At 47.3% G+C, this 22,068-nt stretch overlaps 2 protein-coding genes across 2 annotated transcripts; both read left to right on the top strand.

Annotated features, from left to right (window-relative positions):
• Window positions 1-805: 805 nt before the first annotated feature.
• LOC135819815 (proteoglycan 4-like) lies at window positions 806-8,876 on the top strand. Its single transcript, XM_065333093.1, has 2 exons — window positions 806-1,097; window positions 7,268-8,876. Exons 1-2 carry the CDS (start codon window positions 1,037-1,039, stop codon window positions 8,185-8,187), a joined length of 981 nt encoding a protein of 326 aa, XP_065189165.1. The 5' UTR covers window positions 806-1,036; the 3' UTR covers window positions 8,188-8,876.
• A 1,581-nt stretch (window positions 8,877-10,457) lies between these two features.
• Window positions 10,458-11,504, top strand: LOC135820166 (uncharacterized). The gene has a single exon (XM_065333479.1). It carries the CDS (start codon window positions 10,458-10,460, stop codon window positions 11,502-11,504), a length of 1,047 nt encoding a protein of 348 aa, XP_065189551.1.
• Window positions 11,505-22,068: the final 10,564 nt, after the last annotated feature.

Genomic DNA, 22,068 nt, shown 5'->3' with positions numbered 1-22,068 from the left:
CACCGAACGACTCCATATTGTTAGATGTCCGTGCGCGAACAGCCGTGCTGCCACAGAGTCATTCATACCCAAAGACGTACTGTCTGTAACCAAACACTAAAAAAGTCATACATAAGGCCAAGTAAAAAAAAAAGCTAGATGATCGTCCCCGTCCGCCCCAGTTTTTGTCAGCGCCCCAAGAAATATTTTATTTTTTAAATCGTGAGTTTTTGCCGAAATCGTTGGTTTTTTACCGATCGCGGATGCAGGAAACATGTGCACGCTTTGTTTAATACTTTCTTTACTATATGGACCACATACTACTAGTATATCACAACGTCAGTATCGATCTGCTGAAGAAAGAAAAAGAAAAAAAGAAAAAAAAAGAAAAAAAGAGAAAAAAAACCTTGATGTTGTTGTGTACACTGTGTGCATGAGAGGGTAAAAAGTAAAAAAATAAAAATAAAATCCTCCCGCCCTCCCCGATTTTTCCAAAAAAAAGGACGATCATCTAGTAATTTTTTTTACTCGGCCTAATAATAATAATTGTAGTCAGACTCATACTGCCATTACTGGCATAGTACTAAGTTGTGCGAGCCCCTACAATCATACATGCACAGGCTGTGCGCGCGTGACGTGGGAGAGATCTCGAGCATTCCTGGTATACGTGGCAGTCTACTGTACTGTAATACCAATCCATCCGCACTGCATGCATGCACCGCACCGATTTCATAGGATACTAGTAGTGAAAGGATGCACAGATGATAGCACGACTGAACATCGTATGCGCGTCACTTGGTATTCAAGAGCGCGTTCCGTACACTTCAAGCGCTCAGTCACACAGCGTTGCCATTATTCTTTTCCACGCAGTCTCGATTAGCGTTGCGGAGTAGAATAGTTCTGCGAGGAGTGGGGAAAGTGGTTTGTTGGTGGTGACCTGTAAGTTTAGTTGAAGTTGAAGAGGAGGTACGACATTTCTAGTGCCGAGCATTTAACACTGAGAATCGAAGGGTCCTGTTGTCCTGTAAAGCGCTTCCCACGCAAAGCTAGCCGAAAGATGGAGCGAACAAGCAGTGTGTTGTGTCTTCTCCTGTTGCTGAGTCTGGAAGCAGTTCACGGTAAGCTCGATGGTCCTGAATGGTTTCCTTCGTAACGTTTTGTCCCTGTAGTGTATATTTTACGAGGTGCGCGGTATTCTTGTCAAAGCGCTTCCTGCCCAGTATAAGCTCGACCCGGGGCAAGAGTCAGTGCGATGTGCACTGCCTTGAATGTTTCTGGCTGCAGGAAAAAAGAACGCTTTTCGCGCACAGCACCCTAAAACCTGCTGGATAGACGAATCATTAGATTGAACAAGGCCTTGAACAAGGCATTGTTCTGTCATTCCGTTACAATTGTCTCAGTTCATGGTTCCTTCTCCGCATACCAATGTGTTGACTGTGGATGAAGATAAATAATTCTATCCTGCTGTGCCCGACTATTTGCCAAAATTGGATGAGAAAAGGAGAGAATTCGCTTGAGTACGAATGTCAGTCGCCGCGGTCGGCATCGGTAAAGACTTCATGCCACCCACGAATTTGAACCGACGGCCTGGCACCTAGAAGTAGAAGATCCAGTCTTGCAAACTAAATTATCGCTTGCCGCCGGCTGAAAGGCTTCCGCTAATAATAATGCCTTCAACATTCGCGAGAACAACAGTACTCTCCGAGCGAATCCCCGCGCCGTGTCCTTGTTCCTGCAAGTAGTAGTACGTTTCGTGGGATGGCCTTTGTTGGTGGAGTCGATTCTTGCGTGCCATCTAGAGCGTTGACAATAACAGCACTGTGTTCAGGCCAGGCATTGGTTGTGGATCGTAGACTTTCCCTGAGCTATTTCATCCTGGGTATACCTCATCCTGTACTGAGTCTGTGCTATGTGAGAATGAAAAAGAGGTGAGGCTGCGCTTGCCCACGCCACTGGCTGTGACCTGTGGGAAGTCTTGGGGACATCTGCATTCCGCTAGCCATCTTCCATTGTGTGGCGTGCGCCTTTGACTTCGTGCAGGGCTGTCGTTCGGGGGTGATTAGAGGTTTTCCAGTGAGACGACATGAGTTGTTATTTTGATTGAAGTGTCGCAATGGCCTGTTGAAGTGCCGGCTGACACTGGCCATTATATCCAGCGGGAGATTATTTTCTGCTGTCCCTCATACTCAGGTAGAATTTATCATAAAAAATAATAATACCGGCGGTACTGACGACTCTGGTGCTCGCTTCGTTCTTGGCGGCTGAGTGTGACTGCTTGCTTTGAGTTTGACTGCGAAGACGCAAAATGTTACTGGTAGTTCTCTTAGTCTTAGCGTGTCGTTTGTCATGCACTGAAAGGATCAGGAAGCCTGGAACCAACCAGTGTCGGATCTTCGCCTGGTGCATTCATCATGATTAGCACGGATCCGCGGAGCGCCTTGCCTGATGCAGTGATGGCTGTGGCCAGCGTGGAAACCTGTGCATGACGCAGTGAATCTGAAACGACCTCGCCTTTCTTTGCGTGCGGGTAGCGATCAATGCTCAGTGTCATGGACTTTGAAATCAGTCAGGGATGGACAAACGCCTGGCGAGTGCACACATGGGGGGCCAGGTAGTTTGTCACTTCCCTACACTGGCTGCACTAGTTCATAGATCTCTAGCTAGATGTGCAATTGCACATGCATGTTTTCCTGGACAGCTAGATTCTAGCAGCAATACATAGATTGGTGTACAGTCACGCGCACGTCCTACCAGACATCCTCTGCACAATTATCATCATTATCAGTGAATATCACGAAACCATTCTCTTTTGTGTGAACGTTACGTATTTGTACTATGGCAGCTCTACAAATGTGCTGTCCTGGTCATGGAAATCCAGTTGAATGACCGGCCGTGGCGTCCTCAGTGCGTACAAAACGGTGCAGCTCACTTTGCTGATCTGTGCGCTTGACCAACGACCGGATTTCCATGTCCACTTTCCATGTCCACGACAGTAGACCACGATAAATAGTGGCTGGAGAAAAATATGTATGGAGGGATGTGTGGAGGGACCACCTGGATAAGAGAGCTGGGTTTGGGGCTGATTTGTTTAACCCTTATCCGACTGTGCGGTCGAAATGGCGTGTGTAGTTCATGCCCCTGGCAAAATATTATGGTGACTTTAAAGCTTTGTTCTGTGCCGCTAACGCTGGCTACAAAAGATTTTGGCAGTGAAAGCGTGCTCAGGGGATCTTACTCATCACCCCAGCAGCAATCACGGCAGTATCATGACGAAATCCGTCTGTGGGATCAGCTTTCTTCCAAGTAGGGAATATTAGCATCTAGCTATTTCAACGGTGTGCCGGAATATTTCGTGTGACAGGCATCTAAGATAGGGATGCAGCCAGTTGAAGTTAGCCAGGGCGACAAAGTCACCTGAACTCAAGGGAATTATTTTATCACGGTTTGCAAGCGGACCGTGTTGTCAGTAAACACTACAGACAGCCATTCACCTGTGTGTATTAGTGCTGAACTACTTAATTCTGGATGCAGAGCACTTGTCTCGCCCATTGGTGGTCAATTGAGCTTAGTTTGAATAACGCACATGGCCATTTGACATGACAAGTTAGTTCTAGGTTGTTTTAGCCATTGAAAAGGATTCAGTCATAGTCGCTTTCCCCAGCAGAGCAGAAAATGACTAAAGTTTTCCCTAGGATGCCAGGCGTGTGTGTGTGTGTGCTAGTGTGGTAGAGTGTTGGAGTGCTGTCTGAAATGGAACACCCAGCTGGCGGTGGACGGAGAAAGTGTCTCTTGGTGTCGTGGCAGAGGCTCCTTTCTGCATCTGTGGTATCTGCTGATCACGTGAAAGAGGCTCCTTATTGCATCTGTGGAATCAGCTTTCTTCCAAGTAGGGAATATCAGTATCTAACAATGGAGAACTAAATTCACTTGGGCTTAACTCATTAGTATGATGGCAACCATATTGCCTAGTGAGTTATGTATAGGACCAGCGGGTGACTGGGCTGGTAGCTGGCATAGACATGAAGCAACAGGTGCTCTTTTCACCAATGCTGCTGCTGCTGCAGAGGCTGCCAACTCATTAGTGTCACTCTGCAGAGTGACGCGCCGGGTTCTTGTCCGCCAGTACATGCGCGGGCCTGGAAAGGACGTCTTCCTGGGTGTGCGCATGGTCGTGTGTGTGTGTGTGTCACCATATGTATGTACACATGGTCCGTTGATATTGCTGCCTTGCTGTGTTATTGTCACACACAATGGAAGAATGACCTTGCTCGTCATGCTCCACACCACACCATGCTTTTACAGTTGAATGTGAGCATTTCGTGCTCCAGAAATCCAAGCCTAGACGTCGAGAAAAACAAGAGGAAGTTGCGCAACACAATACAATGTGAGCCAGAGCACGCTAAAATATGACCACAGACCAAAAATTCGATTTTCAGTTTTTTGTTCAAAAATGATCAAACACACCTAATGTTCGCTGTCTGAAAGTTTTGGACTGATCTGACATGTCTAAGTGTTGCTAGAATGGTATTATATGCAGCACTGTTGAAATGGTGAAATTCTATGTACAGCAATGGGATTGTCATTTTTGCACACAGTTGAGATGTCCCTTGGTTCATCCTTTCCGGGTCAGTTCCTCTGTCTAGGGTTGTATAGCATGAGCTGACAGGTACTCGGCCACATCCAAAGTTTCTATAGGCAGCTGAGCTGGGTGTCCGAAATACCTCCTGGTTCGAGCACCACTGGAGAACCGCCAGCGAAACACGGTCAACATCTGTAGATGGCCGAAGAAGTTGGCACTCCACGTCCTCTCCATCACACACTCCACCTGTACTTTCAGATATACAGTATACACTGCTGCACACAGTCTTCCTCAACATACTCGACGTCGCACTCGTATTCCCCACTCCAAAGTCCACCTGCACACGGTTTTCTCCGCTCCTCAGAGTGTACTGCTTTCGCTGCCTACTGCTCGTGCTAGCGATGTTTCGCATAAGGGTTCTCAAATTATCGACTGGAATTAGGTGACCAGCCTACCCTTCACATACAGTGCATACTCTCGCGCCTTTTAGGTGTAATCTAAATTTAGGTTCCTGGTTTCTCTACCAAAGTTAGTTACCGAAATAATTAAAATTCCACTGAAATTAACGTGTTATCCAGTGCACGGCACGTACTATAGTTATGGATACAGCCAGGCGTACAAACCGTGCACCTGTTTGTACTTTCGTTTGTGTGTGGTTGGGTGTGTGAGTGCTCTTGTGTGCTCTGGGATTATTCTATGTTGATCGTGCGTGCTATAAACAAATTGTTCCGCAAAAAAATTCGTCCTGTGCTCGGATTATCATGAACTAGTTCGGCAAAGGTCATGGCGAAAAGGCTGGCAGACACGTTGTGTTTGTGCTACTGAGAAAGGGTAAAATCGTAACTTTAGGCTGCACCTAGGGACCCGGCAAATATGCCGGCACTAAATCGAGCATTTTGGGTGCAAAAATCACACGAGCATAATCGGTGATTTCGCGGGCATAATCGGCTGGTTACTGACGTTTGTCGAGTAGATAGTGCGGATGAGGAGGAGGCTGAAAGTGAAAGGGATGAGGAAAGCAAGAAGGTGGTTTCTCTGCTGGACAAGCTAAAACCAGCAAAGCTGTCTGAACTTGCCAGAGCCAGAAAAAGAATCTTTTTTTGTTTCCTTTAGGTTTGAGAATGCATCTTTTTGTGATGGATGCGAAGAAAGACCTGGATTTCAAGCGAAAATTTGTGAGAGTTTCTGGGAATTATCGGCATGGTTTCAGGCATTATCGGCTTGTTTGAAAGAATTGCGAGAAAGCATGATGGGTGATTTTTCGAGCATATTTGCCCGGTGCCTAGCTGCACCCTCTGAAATACCACCTTGAATTGGACTTATATTAACGTAGGTTTCCCTTGCACAATTGTTGTTATCCTGGGATTTGTGGAACGCGTGGAATTCTGGAATTATCTTTAACCCAAACCGAATTCCATAGGATACGCTGGAACCGCGCTTCAAGCCAGCGGAGCCGTTTCAGTGCGGGGCGTGTTTGACTTCCATCCTCCTTTTAACTCTCCTTGTTCGTGAGAAGCTTCATTTCTGCGGCCACTCGCGAGAGTCTTAGTTTGAATTTGAAGGAGGGTATATCAGCCAACAGCTTGAAAATCCAGGCTGTTGAGTCGTGCATTGTGCCCTGAGAGAAAATTGGCCGTGATCAAACTTGCAAGTGCCCTAACTCACAAGCCGCTTTTTTATCGCTTCGGGGTTGTTTGAGACGACAGCTCAGTTTTCACCTTGACCCACAGGCTTGTCTTCTCAGGAAAACTGAGAATTGACCAAATCGCGAAAGTTTCAAGTTTTAGAATTTTTCGATCACCTGTGGATGTATGGCCCGTCCGTATAGGGTTAATTTGCAGCGTGCTATGCTTATGTCAGGCATGGCCCACCTTGCATCTATGCATGCTACAGTGAAGGAGTTTAGTGTACACTGTATCCTGGATAAAACAAATGTATTGCAGTGCTGCTCAATGAAATCCAGTCGGGCCACTCAAGTTTGCGCCTTGCACCATTTCGCAGCCGCCGAAAGATAACCGATCGATAAAGGTTGCGGTAATTCGGTAGTCTAAAAGTGTAATCGTTTCACCCCTATTCTTCACCCAGTATGTGGAGAGAGGAAGGTGTGCTGTGACTCTGAGTTTCCTGATGAAAGTGCGCAAGGCTCGTCTCAATTGGGCCATTGAGCAGTCTTCGAGCAAGCCATGGAGCACCCTACTCAATTGCAGTGTTCAGTTTTAAACGGATGAGCAATTTTGAAACTGTTCATCTTCTACCGTGTGTCTATGCCCTGTGTATTTTTGCATATTGAGCACTAGGCCTGGGGGAATGACATTCATTTGGGAGGGATAGAAATATTCACTATTCAATCTACTTACTGCTACCAACCCTCAGAAGGTCTTGCTACTTCGTTGGGCGGACTGAAATCGTATCGGGTGTAAAAAAAATTAAAAAAATTGTCAATTTGATTGCATCCGATGAATGCGAGAAATTTACAAAAGTTCTGCCGGCTTACCGCCTCATATTTACGGCAGCTAGCGTAGGAGACTGTGTGCCATGCAAAACCTTTCGCACACCCTTCTGCTATTTCGACATTGCTCTTAAACTCCTGAACTGCCATCCCCCCTTCCCCTCCCCCCCCCCCCCCCCCAAACAAAACTCTTCTTAGAAATACATATCCAGCAGATATTTAATTTCTATGTTCCCATTTTCTGTTTCGTTTTCCTGCAGTTTCTCGTGCAGCCGATGTGGACTGTCGGTCATGCACATGCACCGAGTCAATGCTGGATGATGAGGACTGTGCGGAGTTCCGCGAGAGCAGCGGCTCAGGAGAAAATGCAGTAGGCAATGAAGTCACCACCAAGCTCACGTGTACATCCGGTGATGGCCGTGTGGAGCGTGTGTACGGTGTTTGCTCGACCACTGGTGGCGGTGGACAAGCACCCGGGGGCCCAGATGAACAAGGACCAACTGGTCCAGACGCTGGAGTGACCAATGGTCCCAATGGTGGAGTAACCAATGGTCCTGATGCTGGCGCACCTGGTACCGATGCTGGCGCACCTGGTACCGATGCTGGCGCACCTGGTACTGATGGCCAGGTAACCGATAGTCCCGATGCTGGTTCACCCAGTCCCGACGGTGGAGCACCCGGTGGTCCCGACCCCACAACAGTGGCAGCATCGGTCACAACCGCTACCGATGAGCCAATGCCAACGGATGAGGCCGCCACAACGACCCCCCAGGGGCAAAATGTCGTGGAGACGGATGCACGTACGAAACCAGCCCCAACCAAGCCTGAAAGCCGAACGTCAACTACTGCGGAAGCCGAGACTCCCAAGGCGACGCCTGCCGAGCCCAATACCAAAGATTCAGTAGAGCCCACTCCATCAGGCTCTGTGGAGCCTTCGACCACCACTGCCAAGGGCGGCGGAGACTCTAATGAAGTGGAAGGCGAGGAAGACGACGAAGAGCCCGCAAACAACAGCAACACCGCCCTCTTGGCAGGCGTCATCGCGGGGTGTATCGTCGGCTCGATCGTCGTTGGCGTCGTCGCCGCTTTGATAGTGATCAAGGTATCAGCACGTTTCCAGGGGGCGTACAACACCGGTGAAAGTTCCAGCAAAGGCTCTGCGTCAGAAGTGTTCCTGTAAGGTGTCTGCAAGAAATATGGCTGAAAACTTCCACCCATCGGAATTGTTATACTTGACGATGTGCAAGTGCCCGATACTCCCATCGTTCACTCTCTGCTAATGGCGAGTTCTTTTCTTCTTCTTTTTTTTTTACAGAATATCGATGTTATCAATCAGAGCCAGAGAGCCCCTTATGGAGTTGCTCGGTTCGAAATCTAACCATATTCGTCTCTGTCTCCATCTCCCTAGAATAGGCTACATGGCGACTACCCTCCTTTCTCTATCACTTCTGTATTTACATGCTGTACATTTACATGCATGCATGCAGGTGCACGCCTATTGCCTTTATAATCATTCTCCTCCATCTCCGTCCGTCCCCTCATGATAGCAGATACTCTCCCTTTCTACATGTTGTCTTTATCCATGCTTCGTGCTGGCACACCCTCTGTTCGCAGAGATTTCCTTCTTGAGCTCCATGACGTGATTCTGGAAAGAGAATGACGTCATTTTTATATTCATAGTGTTCATCGACACAGCATTGCATTCAGTAGGTACACATCATAGGTTTACCGTTTTTCAAGAAACCTTTCTTCGCTTTTCCAAATATTTTATTGTATTCTCGAGACGTGTATGCTGATGACAGATATGCCTTCTTTTTACGTGTAATTATACTTCATGCATGTGTGTTGACAATATCGTTTTCTAGAGTGCGTGCTGTTTGGCGGGTGAGATGTGTGCACACGATTAACGACTGTATATGTTGTATATGTGTGGTAAGAGCTGAATGAAAGTGTTGGCTGCCGCTTCCTCGAGCCGGTGGCCGCATCGATATCGCTGCTGCCCGTACGAGTGTGCATGGTCCATGGTGTGTGCTTGTACAGTCACTCATGTGCATGTATGTGCGTGCATCTGCGTGTGGTGTACTGGGGGGGGGGGGGGAGCAACCTACGTGTGCATGACTGTGCTTGTGACTACACCACACTATAGTATTGCTCCTATCGTCGCGGAAAAATCCAGCCAATGCTGCACATACCAGTATGTATATGTACTAAGTAGTTGACTACCATTTCCAGCATTTTTGGGGACGATAGACCCATCATACACGTACAATTATGTACAGTCAACTTCGCTAATAACGACTGCGGATATAACGACAATTCGCGAATAGCGACAGAATATCCATGCCCAGAGCAAAGTCCCATCCCACTGTAATACATATAATGAGACTTCGGGTAAAACGACACTTCGCGAATAAGGACACCTTTTTGGTGCCCCACCGAGTGTCGTTATAAGCGAAGTTGACTGTACATGTATTAGTATTTTATGTACCGTTAATGGCGTTACATGTATAAGTACAATGTACATGTACATGTATAGCCAAATGCTGTAGTCAGCAAACTGTTTCCGCCATAAAAGTCTCCCCTACTGCACTGGCAGTCTGTACACTAGTAACAAATAATTTTCCATTGTAAATAAAGAAATTGTAAAAAATAATTATTGTATATGACATCATTGACTGCAGTATCTCAAGTGGTGGCAGTGGTGTGCAAGTACGACCGGTCCGTGCTCCTTCGGATTACCTTCGGCGGCTCCGATCGGTGATCATGGTGATCGTGAATGCATGGCGGCAAAAGGTTTTCATGTAGATCAGACATTCTACTCTTGATGGCGGTTAGGGCCGGGTTCCACTGCGGCTCGCGTCCGCGTTGCGTGAGCCAGAAGCGCATGCTGACGCGAAGCCGCTCGGTTCCACACTACAATCGTCACGCGAGGTTCCGCGGCATGCGGCTCGAGTTTCTGGGCAGGTGGTCATGGAAACCATGCATGGCGCAGTCGCGTGATCATTATTATTTTCGCGCGAACGTTCGAACTCCAAACTTTACCCACAGCTAGCTAGCTAGCTAGCTTGTTCTGGCAGTTTGTTCGAGCTTCTTTGTAGTGTTGTTTTCTTCAGGATTGTAGTTGTTGGTGTTGCTCGTGGTGCTGTGACTGTCACGATGGCGTGTTGGCCTAGGAGAAAAAAGGTTCTTGCTGTCATGCTGTCGTTTCAAGCTCTTGCTCTATTCACAGAAATTATTTTGAAAGGTGGAAGCGACGAAGCAGAACTTGTAGATTGCAGCAGCATGCACAAAACCCGATCGATCCCTGACACTAGCTTTTTGTGGATGGCACTGCTGAGTATGCCTATGTTCAAGGATTTTTGGAGACGAGGACGTGCCCGCAGGAGATTTTGGTGTGCCCTGCGCGGCCCTGGTATTTGGCAGAGTCAATTCTTGCAATGTCTGCCAACAATGACTGCACGTGGATTTGCTGATTGGGAGGAGAGCCAGTACAAACACAACTTTCGCATGGGACGCGAGGCGTTTTGGAGACTCCACGTTCTTGTGGGGAACTCTCTGACCAGGCAGGACACGCACATGAGGAAGAGTGTGTCGTCGAGCAAACGTCTTGCAATTACACTGCATTGGTTTGCCCATGCTCCCTCCTATGCCCAGCTTGCATTGTTGTACGGAGTGGGAAAAACCACTGCCGTCCACATTGTGCACGACACTGTCAATGTGTTTGTAACGGAGTTGGTACCAAAGACCATTGCATTCCCCCAAGGGCCAGAGTTAACGAGAGTGATGGCGGATTTCCAAGACTTGTGTGGGCTACCCTACTGTGGGGGAGCGATCGACGGCACTTTCATGGAGATTGAGAAGCCTGTAGCCCATGGCGATGTTTATTGGTGCTACAAAAAATATCCAGCCATAATGATTCTCGGAACTGTTGACGCCAGAGGCATCTTCATCAACGTGAACTGTGGCAGACCTGGCTCTGTTGGAGACGCAGCAACCTTTGCAGCATCTGCACTGAGGCAAAAGATAGTGGACAAGGTGTGGTTGGTCAGCGATCCGTTGCCAATCGGAGGCATGGCGATCCAGCCATACCTTGTAGCTGATTCCGCTTTTGCCCTCAACACGTTCACGATGAAATGCTTCTCTACCCCTGTCGCTCCTCAGCAGCAGTCATTTAACTACCGCCTCATTCGCACCCGCAGAGTAGTGGAACAAGCTTTTGGGAGACTGAAAGGCCGGTTCCGCATCTTGGTGCATAGCAGCATCAGGAATCCTAGATTCGCTGCTGATGTTGCTGTGGTTGCGTGCTCGCTGCATAACTTGTGCGAGCGCTGGAGCTGTCCGTTTGAGCAGCAGTGGACGATAGATCCAGCGCAGTACGCTGCACACCATCCTGGACAGGATGAGCATGCGAATGCGGAGAGAGAGGCAGGTGGTGATGGTGTCCGCAACGCCATTGCTGCGTACACACATGCCAATTTCCCCTTGCATCAGGTTTAGTACTAGTAGGAATGAAGAGAGTCTGGGAACTATAGACCAGCTGAAGTCACCGTGCATCATGGAACATCGTTGCTCTCGCTGGGCACACACTCAGATGTACAATTACATGTACCGGAATGTGTACTAGTAAATATTTTCTTCCTTTCTCGTTTCTGTTCCTAAAATTGGAGAAAGCTTGGTGGTCCTACCTTCCTTTGTATGTGTGTACCGGTAGATAATGTAGGATTTCTTTTTACCACTAAATTGCGGGCAAAAAACAAATGGGTTTCTGTAATTCTCCAATTCCCTCTCCTCTTTTTCATGCACCCGATTTGGGTATTGTTTCATTTTTTCCCGCTTTGTGTTTGACCCATTCAGCCTAGTGAGTGCTGCTAGCTTTGATGCTGACACGAATGTGTTTTCTGTGAACCGACAATTTGCCGGAGGTTCTACATGTCCGGGCATGTGACATGCTCCTTTGCGGGTGTATGCGTACACAGTTTAACATTCAAGTAACAGCATGTGGCCGAGGATGAGAAGTGTCATTACTCGCTTTTTTATGGTTGTATCCGAGGTCGTTACTCGCAAGTTTGGCTGTGCGTCCGAGTACTATTCCAACGTACTGGTGCTTGCATGCATTTCTTCTTGTGTGTCTGTAAATATGTATTGCATTTGTGAAATCCCAACTGCTTCATGTCCACAGCCTGTAGCATACACTGAAAAATAACTCATTGGTAGACCCGTTCAGCCGAGCTATGATGATCACAATATTGTTTTGCTAGACATACCAAGTTGGTACTACAATGTAATGTAACGACACATTTATGACCGATGACCTTTCTGAATTGACCATAAAACAGCAATATGAACAAGTAGTATAGAGTATAGACACGTGATACTGCAGGTATGCTGTATCAAGAGTACCGGGACAGCCTGACTAAACGTTCAACTGAGCATTGTCCTTGACATGGGATACCAGCGATAATATTGAAAAACAACTACATAAGAACAGGAGAATAGAATAAGCAGCAGTAATTTTGTGCATGCACGCCAATGTGTAATGTGAAGGAAGAAAACCTAGGGCATTACTCTACACTCTGTGCACACATCGTCGCCATCAAGCTGTGACTGAACGGATGCTTGTGCAAACGCTGTCGTGTTTGAATCTTCACACACCAGACCATCACCTACAGGGAAAATGCAGGCATACAAGCAGACAAACAAATGAAGAGACATTAGATATAGAAGATGAAGCATCATGAACAAACTCCTTGCCTCACACAGATTGCTCAAAAACAAAGTAATAATTATTATACTTCTTCAAGTATCAAAATTGACATTGAACATTAATGAAATATTTCTTCGAACAGAAATTGTTACGATGAGAAACAGTCCTCGGGGTGCCAATCGTAAACCATTCAAATATAATTTGACTAATACTTACTTTTCATCATTTTTATCATCCTGAAGGATATTCTTGAAGAGGTTCGCTTGAAATGCCATCATATTCTGTAGCAAGCCCGCCTGAAACGTCTGGTTTTGCTGCAGCTGAGTATTCCGGTCCTTTGCCAGGTTGGACTGGTGGGTCATCGTCTGTTGTAACAGTGAAGTCTATAGCATTGAGAAAAGGGGCAACAATAACAAAATCAGTATTTACTTTACACTAGTCCACGTATATCAAATTCAATCAAATATAATCACAACAGTCCATAAACAGGAGTATGCAACTGTGATCTCTTTTCTATTGGCCAGATGCGCGACACGCTGCCTTCATTACAACATTCAGCTGCAGTCTGCGCACTGCGCAAAATCAAACACCGCACTTTCCCTCTGGTTTGAAATGAACTTTCGTACGGAACTGGAGTTCACGTGCCAAAAGTTTAGAGATCTTGGAAGTGCTGGAACGAATCGAGCGGAAACGGATGGGCTCGCCCAATCAATTTTGGGTTTGAGTGCATGCTTTCAGAGCGTGATGGAGGCAAGTTACGTAATGAAGGCAGCACGCCGCGCACTGACCCATAACCACAGTTGCATACTTTTGTTTATACACTCTTGATAATTATTATTGCATATCCAGGAAATCAAAAATTCCAGACATCTACATGCATAAAAATTACAGATGTGCGCACACACACCGGCACACATACAAAAGATGCACAAACACATGCACAAACCTGGAATGTATGCTCCTTTTCCTGTTGTTGGGCTTGGATGTCTGCATACTGCGTCAGGAACTGCTGCTGCTGGTACGCCACCCGGGACGTTCCACTTGCTGTCGGCGTCGCCTTCTGCTCAGCCTTCACTGCCTTTGGTGGTGGAGTTACTGGGAGAGTATCATCATCATCATCATCATCATCACTGTCCATGTCGTGATCAACAAGCTCATGGCGCTTTCGTTTTGTACGTACTCCTTGTGCTGCGCCATCATCCTCAGAGGATGTACTGGACGTGGAGTTGGTCTCACCAACTGGAGCTGCAACCACCAGCTTGGTAGCACCTTGCGATTCCTCACAAACAACAGTAGCTGTGTCGACAGCTCCTCCAAGTCCACAGCCCCAGGTGGGGTGATCGCCGAACAGTTCAAAGTATAGCCTGACGAGATGCCACTTGCACTTGTTTTCGATTTCCGACCAATCGACCTCCTCAATCGCATCGCCATCAAGCTGCTGGTCGTCGTCATCCACTCCTGATCCAGTAGGGGGCTCCTTTTTGTTCCTTTTCAGTATAGGAACGATCCACTTCTCCATCATCTTCTTGCCCAGCTTCTTCAGTCCGTCAATTTTATTCTTCACAACGTCATCAGTCAAGTCCTCCACATCATTTTCTCCGTGACTCGCCAGAAGTTTGCCATCTCTCTTCATTTCCACCAATTTTTTCCTCAGCCACTCTCTCTTTTCTTTGGCAGTCTTCATCTGCTTCTGGAACCGGCTGCTGACAACATGCCAAAGTTTCAGCGTGGCCCGCTCCAAATCTTTCGACCAATTGAACCCCATCGCAAACGGAAGGAAGAGAAACACTGACAAAGAAATTGAAACTGACAAAACAAGTGAAAGACACAACAGATCTTGTTGTTTGTCGTCCGGTCTTGCTTCTTCAGAGCAGATTTCAAGTTTCCCGCCAGCATTTCACAGTTCACGTGATCATGAACAATGCAAGCCGCGATCGCGGCGAGCCACCACGCTACAAAACGCGACGCGAAAGCCCGTGGCAGGCCGCCACTCCGCGGCACTCGCTCGAGCCGCGGTTACCATGGTAAAACCAAAAAAATTACGTGCCGCGGAGCCGCGGAGCCGCAGTGGAACCCGGCCCTTACGGGTAGATCTACCCAGGCTGAGTGGGGTCAATTCCTAGGAAACCAGCCTTGGCCCGCCTGTATACACATACACTCATTGCCGAAGATGCGTTGCCATGGTGCAAAAATGGCTACGCCTTGGCGCCTGAGCGCTCGTGCTGTTATCATGGTTATCGCAGCCCATGACACGTCTTCCATGCTCTGCTTTCTTGACAGATTATTAATTTTTGTTTTGCTTTGTCTTTGTTGCTGGAGGGTTTGAGTCTTTGAGATACTGTAGAGCGATTTGGAGTTGGTCAGCAGAGAGTAGTCGGGCGCCTGCGGTGTAGTCTGGCGGGCGTGCTACTGAGTGCACTAGTGCCACTTGTACAAATGAATGATTGATTACGTACGTACATATAATTATGTACAACAGAGAGGTTCCAGGCTGTCCAAGAGAGTGCTCAATACCGAGTGGTAGAGCTGGTTCAAACAATAGGAGGACAGAGGAAGTGTTTTTACTCAGAGTTTCACGCACTAAGCGATCATCAGAAAACAGTAATTGGAAATCTGGATCAGTTTTGGTTTATATCCTCACAAAGCAAAGTGTAAATAGCGGCAGTGCAAAGCGTGAATGACAGCAAGTGGTGAAAGGTGACAACCACTGGAGCTTGTTGTCTCTTACTTAATTAGGTGATGGCTGTAGCTGGTTTAAAGTTCCGAAGGTAGTACCTATTCTCATGGCGACACTTCGACACAAGCTCACTCCTTTTGTTTAGAGAGAGGTGCTTGGGTGCTTGCGCGATTGCCAATTTTTCCGCCAGGCACAGGTTGCACCTTTTGCTTTTGTTGCTGTAGGCCGCTGCTCTGCGGTGTACCGCCCATTGAATGCTGCATGCCTTCCCTTCATCCTTTTTGGTCCAGACGTACTGCGATAGGCGGGTGTCCTTCTCGTGTTGTCTGTGGCGGAATGAGGATTGGTGGTTATAGTAGCGTTGTTTGAATGTTGTTGCTGTTAATCCAGTATATTCCTTCTTCTCCATACCTGCGGTGACTCTTGCCTTATATACGATACTCTCCGTTAGACACGCTCCGTCCAGTGGACACGAGTCTTTCGCCCGACAGTTACAAGTCCTGGTATCGTTGTCACCTCCGTTAGCTTGTTTCTTGGGTCGTAGAATCGTGTTATTGTGTTGCTTGATGATAGTGGCCATATTCTGCATGCAACTGTAGCTAACCTTTACAGAGTTCCGGTTGAAGATTTTGTTGAGGCTTGAGCCTTTGGGGAAGTGTTTGGCCACTAGCTGGAGGAAGCGATGTCCAACGTTGGTGGCGACGTTCTTGCTAAATGGTGGGTTGAACCATATGATGTTCCGAGGGCGATTCCTTTTCTTCTTCTTCTTTGTCTCGTCCGTTTTACGCTCGTCAAAATACTGTACGTTCTCCCGGTATCCACTCTTCCTCAGCGCGTCACTGTAGATCGGAGTCGCATCTATGAAGACGTCTTCATCATTGGAAATATCTGTTAGTCTTCTGCTGATCGATGCAGGTAGGTTCTGGATGATTGTAGGTGGATGGTTTGACTGGCAGTTGATGTACATCGGCTTGTCGTTCGGTTTCCGGTAAGGGCAGTACTTTCCGGTGGTCAGGTCCAATGTCACGTCCAGAAAGTCGACTCTCTTCAGGTTTGTCTGTATCGTTATCTTCAGTCCGAGGTTCTGGAATATTTTGGTCATCTCCTTTCTTATTCGGTCAGCTTCATGTCCTGATGCATTCCTGAACACAGCCAGGCCGTCGTCGCGATACAACCCGACGTCTCGGCCGTTGAACACGTCCGCTATCATGGCGAGGGCGAAGGCTCCAACAAGCTCACACACCTCAGCCCCATCATAGCACCCCATTGTGACGTCAAAGTGCTCGTTGTGTCTCTTCACCCAGTGCCTCTCCAAGCCGAACAGCAGAGATCGCCTGGCGTGGAATATTATGTCACCCTCCTCCTGGGAGATGTCCGTGTAGCGGCGGGCGAATTCGACGGATCTCTGGAGGAGGTCTTCGGAGATTGAGGGGTAGAAATCTACGATGTCAAAGCACACGAATATGCAGTTTTCTTTCTCTGGTATTCTTGAGAACCACTCTATCACCGCTGCCGTGTTCCTCCATGCATTAATCTGCAGCTGGGGACGGAGTTGTTTTAGAGCGGTATCCAGTATAGACTTCGAGACTATGCCGATTTCACTCTTTGAGGGATTAATGAGCCGGCATGGCAGGGACCGGGAAAAGTTGTCTTTATGGTCCTTCAGCGTGATGTATGCGTCCTTCTTCGCCATTGCATCCATTCTGTCGTCCAGCTCCAGCGTCGCAGCAATTGTCTGAGCTTCCGAGTTGATCTGGTCGTAAGTCTCTGCCGGTGTAGGTTTGTAATGCTTGGTGATGTTGTTGCTCAGCAGTTTTGTGTACTGCTCTTTGTTGACTTCGTAGAGGTTTCTGGTCTTGTCAGCTGGCACGATGATGTCCGGTGATGCTCTGATTTTCTGGATGTCGCTTCGGAGTCGTTGCTGAAAGGGATCAGCGACTCTACGAAACTCAATCATCTCAATCATTTTTAACACATCGTCCTCGAACGCCTTCAGTTCGTCGACTTGGGGCGGACATTTCCGGGATTTAAGGCCATAGGTTTCTTTTGGATCGTCGGTTGTCGGTCCTTTCAGGTAGAAAAACGCCTTCCACCGCATCCGCTTCAACACGCTTTCAACCTTCTCGATCAGCCTCGTAGTGTAGGCGTCTTCTGAAGGGATGGGAATGTTCTTCAGTGAGTAATCCAGATGTAGCGGTCTTGGGTTGTCCATCCTCGAGTTTGAACAGCCAGGGAGAGTGCTCAACCCTGGGAACAGGGGAGCGACCTGTAAAACAGAGAGGTTCCAGGCTGTCCAAGAGAGTGCTCAATACCGAGTGGTAGAGCTGGTTCAAACAATAGGAGGACAGAGGAAGTGTTTTTACTCAGAGTTTCACGCACTAAGCGATCATCAGAAAACAGTAATTGGAAATCTGGATCAGTTTTGGTTTATATCCTCACAAAGCAAAGTGTAAATAGCGGCAGTGCAAAGCGTGAATGACAGCAAGTGGTGAAAGGTGACAACCACTGGAGCTTGTTGTCTCTTACTTAATTAGGTGATGGCTGTAGCTGGTTTAAAGTTCCGAAGGTAGTACCTATTCTCATGGCGACACTTCGACACAAGCTCACTCCTTTTGTTTAGAGAGAGGTGCTTGGGTGCTTGCGCGATTGCCAATTTTTCCGCCAGGCACAGGTTGCACCTTTTGCTTTTGTTGCTGTAGGCCGCTGCTCTGCGGTGTACCGCCCATTGAATGCTGCATGCCTTCCCAGAGTCGCTGATCCCTTTCAGCAACGACTCCGAAGCGACATCCAGAAAATCAGAGCATCACCGGACATCATCGTGCCAGCTGACAAGACCAGAAACCTCTACGAAGTCAACAAAGAGCAGTACACAAAACTGCTGAGCAACAACATCACCAAGCATTACAAACCTACACCGGCAGAGACTTACGACCAGATCAACTCGGAAGCTCAGACAATTGCTGCGACGCTGGAGCTGGACGACAGAATGGATGCAATGGCGAAGAAGGACGCATACATCACGCTGAAGGACCATAAAGACAACTTTTCCCGGTCCCTGCCATGCCGGCTCATTAATCCCTCAAAGAGTGAAATCGGCATAGTCTCGAAGTCTATACTGGATACCGCTCTAAAACAACTCCGTCCCCAGCTGCAGATTAATGCATGGAGGAACACGGCAGCGGTGATAGAGTGGTTCTCAAGAATACCAGAGAAAGAAAACTGCATATTCGTGTGCTTTGACATCGTAGATTTCTACCCCTCAATCTCCGAAGACCTCCTCCAGAGATCCGTCGAATTCGCCCGCCGCTACACGGACATCTCCCAGGAGGAGGGTGACATAATATTCCACGCCAGGCGATCTCTGCTGTTCGGCTTGGAGAGGCACTGGGTGAAGAGACACAACGAGCACTTTGACGTCACAATGGGGTGCTATGATGGGGCTGAGGTGTGTGAGCTTGTTGGAGCCTTCGCCCTCGCCATGATAGCGGACGTGTTCAACGGCCGAGACGTCGGGTTGTATCGCGACGACGGCCTGGCTGTGTTCAGGAATGCATCAGGACATGAAGCTGACCGAATAAGAAAGGAGATGACCAAAATATTCCAGAACCTCGGACTGAAGATAACGATACAGACAAACCTGAAGAGAGTCGACTTTCTGGACGTGACATTGGACCTGACCACCGGAAAGTACTGCCCTTACCGGAAACCGAACGACAAGCCGATGTACATCAACTGCCAGTCAAACCATCCACCTACAATCATCCAGAACCTACCTGCATCGATCAGCAGAAGACTAACAGATATTTCCAATGATGAAGACGTCTTCATAGATGCGACTCCGATCTACAGTGACGCGCTGAGGAAGAGTGGATACCGGGAGAACGTACAGTATTTTGACGAGCGTAAAACGGACGAGACAAAGAAGAAGAAGAAAAGGAATCGCCCTCGGAACATCATATGGTTCAACCCACCATTTAGCAAGAACGTCGCCACCAACGTTGGACATCGCTTCCTCCAGCTAGTGGCCAAACACTTCCCCAAAGGCTCAAGCCTCAACAAAATCTTCAACCGGAACTCTGTAAAGGTTAGCTACAGTTGCATGCAGAATATGGCCACTATCATCAAGCAACACAATAACACGATTCTACGACCCAAGAAACAAGCTAACGGAGGTGACAACGATACCAGGACTTGTAACTGTCGGGCGAAAGACTCGTGTCCAGTGGACGGAGCGTGTCTAACGGAGAGTATCGTATATAAGGCAAGAGTCACCGCAGGTATGGAGAAGAAGGAATATACTGGATTAACAGCAACAACATTCAAACAACGCTACTATAACCACCAATCCTCATTCCGCCACAGACAACACGAGAAGGACACCCGCCTATCGCAGTACGTCTGGACCAAAAAGGATGAAGGGAAGGCATGCAGCATTCAATGGGCGGTACACCGCAGAGCAGCGGCCTACAGCAACAAAAGCAAAAGGTGCAACCTGTGCCTGGCGGAAAAATTGGCAATCGCGCAAGCACCCAAGCACCTCTCTCTAAACAAAAGGAGTGAGCTTGTGTCGAAGTGTCGCCATGAGAATAGGTACTACCTTCGGAACTTTAAACCAGCTACAGCCATCACCTAATTAAGTAAGAGACAACAAGCTCCAGTGGTTGTCACCTTTCACCACTTGCTGTCATTCACGCTTTGCACTGCCGCTATTTACACTTTGCTTTGTGAGGATATAAACCAAAACTGATCCAGATTTCCAATTACTGTTTTCTGATGATCGCTTAGTGCGTGAAACTCTGAGTAAAAACACTTCCTCTGTCCTCCTATTGTTTTATAATTATGTACATGTACATGTAGTTGTAGTGCTGCTTTCTCGCTCGCTTCGCCTTCTGACCTACATCATACATGATTGTACATGTACATGTACAATGACTATGTACAATGTACATGTAGATCTACCGTGTACCAATGGTATTAGTTACTATAACTGTAGTACAAAGTCAAACTCAAAGCAAGCAGTCACACTCAGCCGCCAAGAACGAAGCGAGCACCAGAGTCGTCAGTACCGCCGGTATTATTATTTTTTTAAAGTTTCGTTTGGAATGAACTTTCGCCATATTCATTACTGACGTTAGGGCAGTAGAGGGCACGAAATAACTTTACAAAAATGTTGTGATAGACCGCGACCAAAAAGCTTTTTTTATTCCAGAAAGAAGCTACATGTGTCATGACCGGGGAGTGGGCCAGACATACTATCAGGATTCTTCCAGGTTCTTTACGGAAATATACCAGGAGTCCAGATACCCATTCCTCACCCTCACCACACAAGAAGACCAAAGCTTCACTCTAGGACCAAGTTCCAAGCAATCGAGAAGCAACAAGAACAACAACCAGCACCGATCGACGCAAAGCATCGGCCTATAATTATACAGGTCGTCCCTCGTTAATACATAATCTCTGGGACTTGACAAATGTTATGTATTAACGGGGTTTATGTACTAAACGAAAGTGTACATAACTTGCTTGTATACCAGAATTTTTCACTTTTTTCAACTTTTCTGAGTGTTTCTTGCTGCCATGACTAGGGAGCGAGATATTCTTGATTCCCTCGATATAACATAAAAATTATGTTATAACGGTCACAGTCAGCGAAGATTCTACAGTTTACATGATACATGTACATGCCCAGCGGCGCCTGTACAGTCACTCGAAAAAACAAGAGCTTTGTCGGTTTGTGATGTGCGCTCTGATTTCTGAGCTAATTGCGTCCACAAGTAGAAACTAGAACACGATGTGCGTCCACTGGAAGGCCAAAAGACCAACAAATTATATACTATTGAGGTAGGTGGCATGCGGGTACGGAGAAATGTTATGTACTAACGGGGTTTATGTACTAACGAATTATGTACTAACCGACACAATTTGTATGGAAGTGACCACGTTTCGTCCGGGACTTGAGATTTCTTATGTACTAACGGGGTTTATGTACTAACCGGACTCGTATTAACGGGGGACGACCTGTACTGCTTTTGATAATATTATGACTGTACTAGTACTAGTAGTAGCGTGCAAGCTGAAGGAGCGAAGCGAGCGAGCAGCCAGCACAGCATGAATAGTGATAGGTTTCCCAACGCTATTCATAGACGAGACACATCGACGCCACGGCAAACACTTGACAAAGATACATGTAGGAGCAGACGGAATACAATACAGATGGCAACACACGGACACGACACATGTACATGTACATGTACCAGTACATGATTGTACATTTGCGTGAACTATAACAAGGTTTATCTAATACTGGTTTTCTAACCAGAAGTCATGAATAAAACCATTTCTACGTACATTGTGCATGTAAAATTAATAATACAGTGGTCCCTCTATAATCCGGCACCATTTGTGCCACGGAAATCTGCTGGATTAGGGAGGGTGCTGGATTAGGGAGGGTGCTGGATTAACAAATCTGATCTACTGCTAGCTGCAATGTGCATGAAGAGGACATTTGGCTACTGAAAATAGTGCTGGTTTATAGAGGGTGCTGGTTTATAAAGTGCCGGATTAAAGAGGGACGACTGTATTACCATTTACCACGGGTCCGGAATTAGGGGCCACAGGCATAGGGATACTCGTACATACCAGGCGCAAGGCCAGACTTTGCCGCAAAGTAGATTTGCGGC

The sequence above is a fragment of the Sycon ciliatum genome, chromosome 6, assembly GCF_964019385.1.
Source record: "Sycon ciliatum chromosome 6, ocSycCili1.1, whole genome shotgun sequence".
Classification (NCBI taxonomy): domain Eukaryota; kingdom Metazoa; phylum Porifera; class Calcarea; order Leucosolenida; family Sycettidae; genus Sycon; species Sycon ciliatum.
The sequence above is the reverse complement of the archived record's forward strand: the minus strand, read 5'-3'. Positions and strand labels throughout refer to the sequence as shown.